At 35.6% G+C, this 7,005-nt stretch overlaps 1 protein-coding gene across 2 annotated transcripts in view; it reads right to left on the bottom strand.

Annotated features, from left to right (window-relative positions):
• Window positions 1-1,574: 1,574 nt before the first annotated feature.
• The window catches only part of LOC125042945 (dual specificity protein phosphatase 3-like), a 26,304-nt gene continuing 20,873 nt past the window's right edge, over window positions 1,575-7,005 (bottom strand). For both annotated transcript variants that reach the window (XM_047638768.1, XM_047638770.1), the window contains 5 exons: window positions 6,624-6,762; window positions 6,265-6,379; window positions 5,999-6,110; window positions 4,900-5,016; window positions 1,575-4,328 (listed from right to left, as the gene is read on the bottom strand). In XM_047638768.1, coding sequence (XP_047494724.1) covers window positions 4,126-4,328; window positions 4,900-5,016; window positions 5,999-6,110; window positions 6,265-6,379; window positions 6,624-6,762 — 686 coding nt within the window. In that variant the 3' untranslated portion in view covers window positions 1,575-4,125. The remainder of the gene's footprint in view (window positions 4,329-4,899; window positions 5,017-5,998; window positions 6,111-6,264; window positions 6,380-6,623; window positions 6,763-7,005) is intronic.

The following is a 7,005-nucleotide window of genomic DNA, read 5'->3' as shown; positions in this document are numbered from 1 at the left end:
CTTTTACATGAAAACAACAGCAAGAAATTGTGCACAGCAGAAGAAAAGAATCAGAGACAGTAGAAAAGTTTATTTAATTCACAGAGAAGAAAGAGTAACGAATTTGCAAAGAAATGCTGTGCTCATCACGGATAATACGTAAATATATTTTCTGTGAGTTCCCCTTTGTTCTCTCATAAGCACTAAGAAATGCCAGATTTGTTCACCATTCCATCGAATTAGTACGACACGAATCCCATGCACGCAAGTTAGTATCAATTTATTTATAATTTGCATAACGTTTACAATGATCATGTTGATAAGAGAACATGAGAACAATTAAAGTATAAAACATAAATACTAGAACACATGGTTAAGCACGTGTCTAGGTATACAATCATCTGCCTTAAAACTATACCTTAAATATCTCCACAAAAAACCTACATTGTATCATCATCAGGGTAAAAGACCGTCGATCAAAACGATTGTCTTTGCAACTAAACATGAGAAACTGTAAAGTCTAGGTTGATGAAGGATGGAGTCAGCAAACAAACAAACAAACAAACAAAAAGTGTAACAATAATCAAAAATATAGCAAAATGAAGACAAAAAATAAAAATAAGTTAAAAATAAGCAGTGATAATATGAATACCTACATCTACTACGTCTCAATTCATTTTTTTCTTTTTCTTCCAAAGTGAAGATGCACTTGGGAAGTTAGCTGCAGGAGTAGCTGAATACAATACACCATCGCTGCAGTTTACATCATCATCAACAAACTGCCAATTTACAATTGTTATCCTCAACTAACTACTAAAGGCATCTTCGTCTCGATATGAAACAAATAATGAGCATTCCTACCGCTTCTATGATAATCGTAAACTGTTTCCGAACAACGCTTTTCATTTCCTTCTCTCTGTAACTTGCAATAAACTACCCATTTATTGAAACAGGAAGAAAAATGCTGCACAATCCTTTTTCACTCTAGGCCTTGTGTTTATTCGGCTTGCGATAAAACGCTTCAATCTGTTTAGACTATGCAATGACAGTGAGGCAAAATGTTTGGTAGGTCATTTCTTGTTGTGAACACCAGGGACAAGCAAAGGCTGTATCACACACACACACACAAATATATATATATATATATATATATATATATATATATATATATATGTGTGTGTGTGTGTGTGTGTGTGTGTGTGTGTGTGTGTGTGTGTGTAAGTATATATATATATAGAGAGAGAGATATAGATAGATAGATAGATAGATACATTATATATATACATATAGACATATACATGTGTGTGTGTGTGTGTGTGTGTATGTGTGTGTGTGTGTGTGTGTGTGTGTGTGTGTGTGTGTGTGTGTGTGTGTGTGTGTGTGTGTGTGTGTGTGTGTGTGTGTGTGTGCTTGTGTTTGTGTGTGTGTATGTGTGTGTGTGTATTACGTACACATGTACAGCATATATTGGTATGTTTTTTTTTGTTTTTTTTTATCAATGCAGTGAGTCAGTTCATAAATTGATCATTTGATGATCTCATTCTTGTCACTAAAACCTAACCTAAAAAAGGAGAAAACTAAATGATACACTCAAAATACAGAACAAATTCACTTCACAGATTCCTTTTTATACTACATGTCCGTCTATGAAATCACACTACGTCTATTAATATTTTCATGTAAGAGTTTGCTGCTTCTGCGTCACAAAATGCCATGTAACACTCAGAATACAATTAAGAAAGCTAATTAATTCGTCTAATTAATTCTCCAGTAAGGATTAAATTGTTCCACAACCATAAACTTCCCAAGGACTCTTGAGCAAAACATAATTATCATAAAACCTAATTGCCTTAGTAACACCAACCCCGCGTAAATGTTTTAGCTACAGCAGTATTACATTAATATATCATTAATTTCACTTCTATGAAATGTAACTGAATATTCCTTTCCAACATTAGTTCTAGTGTGTTTACGTCATGGAACAGACTTGATAGATATATATTTCTCTTTCCGAGGAAGGGGAGTCACTGTGGGTCGTTTTATATATGCTTCACTGATGGAAATTAACGAGTTATAAAAATCTTGTAATGCAATAGCAGTGGTTTCAGGGTACAATCTCTGCTAGAATTTTAACGGATACATCCAGTTTACATTGCAGTGTCTCATTCATGTAACTATCATACTGGTACTCACAAGTTACGACAACGGTCTAATTAGAGATACAAATACAGAAATGAATTAAGGAATCAGAAATCGAGGTTCTCTTCGAAAATGCCATTAATGCAGAAATAAAAATGGATGTCGATCTAAGAACCAGATTTACATAATCCTATTTTTTTAGGAGACGTCAGACCTGAAGTCGTGAAACCGAGATTTTTTTTTTTTTTTCTGATACTCGTCTTTCATGCATTACATCCCTTTACACTGCAACATTTTCATATGAGAAGGATGAATCAATCTGTTATTGCAAAAAATGTACATTTTAATTCAAGCAAAGGGACTGCGGATGAAAAGAATCTACTTACCTTCGACTAAATCCATTACTCAAATCGGATATAATCTGTGTCAAGCATGAGCTTTTACTTCCTTTAATCTGATCTATTCGCCGTAGCTTATATCATTTTTTATTGTAGTACTGATAAAACGACGTTTGAACTTATTCGATTCTCTCTTTTAATAACTGAACGAAAAACTACCGAGCAACAGGTGAGTTAAAAGTGTGATAGAGATTTTCGTTTCCACTGAAGAGTTAAATCCACTAATCCGTGTCACGGGTAATCCAAAGGGGCTGAGCTGTACATAATATCCCTGTATTGCCACACTAATCACTAGGGAGGAAACAAGTACAACTCTGTGAAGCATTTCAAAAGGTGAAGGTGAAACGGTCGAGTATTATGGTGCATTAATAAGGGGACATCTTCGGAAGCCTTGTGAGAACTTTTCCGACAGTAAGTATGCCGGATATAGAGTAATCCCTGCGCAGGATAACTGTTCTGTGTTGAGTGACGGTTATGTCGGCAGTGAATCAAATCAGGGAGCTTTTACGATTCAGCTCTTGCTTCCCTCACACAAAAGGATTACACTGGCATGACTATATCCACGCTGTTTACGTCCAAACTCAGCTTCTTAAACCATCTCTTAATATCTCGGTAAAATCTCAAAATATTTTGAATTACAAGACATCTATCACTGTCCCTAATAAAGCAACATAGACTAACTACCTTCCTCCTCACGATATATCTATCTATCATATCGTTTTTTTTTTTTCCCCAAAGAGTTCTTTCAATTCTAAAAATACAAATGAGTTCCCTTACATAATTCTCCAACGGGTGATTTCATTAAACTATACCTATTCATTTCCAGTATGTCTCCTGTTCTGCTAGTAATATAGATAATGTCTTTTTTTCCCATATCACAGCAGCGCAAAGCTGTATCTTTCAGTACTTCTCTAAAACGAGATGTTTTTTTGTTTTTGTTTTTTTGTATTCATTATATAAATTAAAGCAACGAAATACAGAAAAGGGGGTAGTTAGAGACACAGTAATATTAGTAGAGTATTAAATGCTGATTTATATGCGCTTTCACTCTGAAAAGCACTCGCTTGTATCTAAATACAGATACAAAAATCGAATACATGAAAATCTATGAATGATAAAAAAAAAAAAAAAAATCTGGATAAATTACCAATTACATTTTTACCCGTAACTAATCATGAACACGATCCCTAAAATATACATTAAATACAATGTGATCCTTTCCCTTCGTTACTGATTATGTTTTACCATTTTTTTTTTTTTTTTTTTTTTTTTTTTTTTTTTTTTGTATGTGTGTGTGATTGCTGTGTATGCGACGAACGCATGTGTGTATATAGGTGTGCAACTGCTTCAGGAAGTTCCTCTATACCCTGTTTATCGCCGAAGGAGGTTTTAATCGTTTCACTATTCATATACAGGATATTGCCTCCCATTACGACGTCTGGCATACAAACCTACCACGAACGCCCGGTGGTAAGAATGAATGTTTACTGATAATTACGTTACTAATTACATGCTGCCACTTTTTGACATGAAATATCGCTAGGGGTATGGACACTTCCTGAAGCAACTGTTCCTTCCCTCCTCTTCAATTCCTGCTTTATTCCTCCTCCTAATTGTCCTCATCAGTACTGCTCTCGATCTCCACCTCCGAGCCTGTCTCCGTTTCCAAGCTCACGTCCTCGTCTTCGTCTTCGTCTTCCGACTCCGACGACGAATCCATCTCGCGCAGCTTCTCCAACCTCATTCGGAAGAGGCTGAGGTCAAGGTCTGCCAGCTGCTGAAGGAAGCCGTTGTTTGGTCTGATCTCCCGACCTGGGGAAAAAAATCAAGGGGGTGTGGGTTAGGTTTACACAGCCTGCAAGATGATTTGAAACGTATGTTTAAATGCGTTCATTTGAAATGAACTTTGCGTAAGAAAACATGGACAGTAATTGTACTAGCGTATTACATTTATAAAGTGGTTACAGAAGCAACGCATGATATAAATAAAATATATGAATAAATATATAAACACGTGCACACACACACACACAAACATCTATCTACCTATAATTGTGTGTATGCATACGTATATGTATGTATACATGTGTGTGTGTGTGGGGGGAGGGGGGGTGTAAACACACACACACACAATATATATATATATATGTAATACCTATGCATATATATAATATATATATATATGCATGTGTATATATATGTATATATATTTATATGATATATACCTGTACATATATACATATATAGTATAGATACGCGCGAACACACATACATACACCCACACACATACACACACTCAAATATATATATATATATATATATATATATATACATATATGTATTTTCTTGCAGACTGACATTACAAAATACCCAAAGATCTTACACTCTCTGAGCAGCGTCAGCGCCGCCGCCGCCGCCATGTCGCGCTTGATCATCAGAAACGCCGCCACGATGGAGGCCGAGCGCGACCTTCCCTGGCGACAGTGCACTAACACTTTGCCTGGATTCGGTTAGAGAAAAACGGGAATGAAAAAACAACGGCCATTAACGAAAAACACCAACGACCATTAATCAAAAACACCAATGACCATTTACGAAGAACACCAACAGCCATTAATCAAAAACACCAACGGCCATTAATCAAAAACACCAATGACCATTTACGAAAAACAAAAACGGCCATTAATCAAAAACACCGACGCCCATCAATAATTTAATCAGAGTTGTACATCATATACCTTAAAATTACATCATGGCACTTCGCTGATTAATATCCCATCAAAATTAATTTCTTGTTTAATAACACATAGCTAATCGTTAATCAGCAGTAGCAAGTTACTGACAACGTCTACTAGATTTGAATCTTTGGTGATTTCTCGTGATGCATTTCCACACAACTCGAAACGAATCAGAGGGTTTATTTTCATTACTGAAAGGTTATTTTTTTTCATTAATGAATGTCTTTTTTATTTTCATTACTCAACGGGTTATCTATTATCATTAATGAAAGGTTTATTTCATTTTCATTAATGAACGTCCATTTTATTTTCATTACTGAACGGTTGATTTAGTTTCACTACTGAAAGGTTTATTTTATTTTCATTAATGAACGGTTTTTTTTTTTTTATTACTGAATGATTTATTTCATTTTTACTAATGAACGGTTTATTTTATATTCTGGCGGCTGTACTCTGCTGATTGAGACTCAGAAAGTACAACAATAACATATAAAGATAAAAAAATGAAAGAGAGAGAGAGAGAGAGAGAGAGAGAGAAAGAGAAAGAGAAAGAGAAAGAGAAAGAGAGAGAGAGAGAGAGAGAGAGAGAGAGAGAGAGAGAGAGAGAGAAAGAGAAAGAGAAAGAGAAAGAGAAAGAGAAAGAGAAAGAGAGAGAGAAAGAGAAAGAGAAAGAGAAAGAGAGAGAGAGAGAGAGAGAGAGAGAGAGAGAGAGAGAGAGAGAGAGAGAGAGAGAGAGAAACTTACCTCCAGAACTTAAAGCATCCTCTATAAAGTTGGCACCAGTTTCGAAATGGACGGAAATGTTTATGAATGGAAGATCAATAAGATTAAGGCCTAAATATACTATGGAAGGATCCTGAAAACAAAATATTTCTGAATTAGTTGATAACTGGATAAATTAGATAAACTGAGTGTGTCCTCTTCATTTACCAGTATAAGATTTACTTCTGTTCTGTTAGATAATGAAAATCCATTCACATAATATATTGCGGATCCCCCCCCACCCTTACTTTGTAGTAGTCTGGCCCTGTCTTTACGGGAGCAGGTCCACACGTATTTCCAGCTGCGTTTAATATGTATGTGATGCCGTGGCGAAGAAGATACTGTTCATTCATGGCAGCGTCACTGGAAAAAAGGTAAACAAAAATAATAACAACAATAATAATAATAATAATAATAATAATAATAATAATAATAATAATTTCAATTCATTTTAAAGAACAAACTTTAAGTTACTAGAAACCACTCTGTAATAAAATAAAATGTTTATCAACTCTTCTATGAGGTGCAAGTTGATGAGAATTTTCCTTAAACGTAATTCATAAAGTGAAGCATTTATATAAGCTAGAGGAAAACCGCCTATACGTACCAGTCACCGAGATATAGCCTGGGGTAGACCTCGTCCATGTCGGCGCCGTCCATGAAACGGGAGATGTGCATTCTGATCTCAGGAATTGGCCGGAGTCGAGTTTCTACTGTTGTGACAATTTCCCTCAAATCTTCGAAATCTGAAGAGTGATTTATTTAGTAAAGGTTTACTTGGATGACCTATTTATACATGTGTTGCTGAAACTCTTAGTACATTCAATCCGTAAACTAACAATCTGGTGTTTTAACAAAACCGTGAAACCCTCCAGGGATGTGACAAGACACAAGTATTACACACGGCAAAAAGTATGATCATATAAGACCCTTAACTTCTCTCCTACCCCCCCCCCCCCCCCCCGCCCAAAAAAAAACACACGTACATC

Source organism: Penaeus chinensis, chromosome 33 (genome assembly GCF_019202785.1).
Source record: "Penaeus chinensis breed Huanghai No. 1 chromosome 33, ASM1920278v2, whole genome shotgun sequence".
Lineage (NCBI taxonomy): Eukaryota > Metazoa > Arthropoda > Malacostraca > Decapoda > Penaeidae > Penaeus > Penaeus chinensis.
The sequence above is the reverse complement of the archived record's forward strand: the minus strand, read 5'-3'. Positions and strand labels throughout refer to the sequence as shown.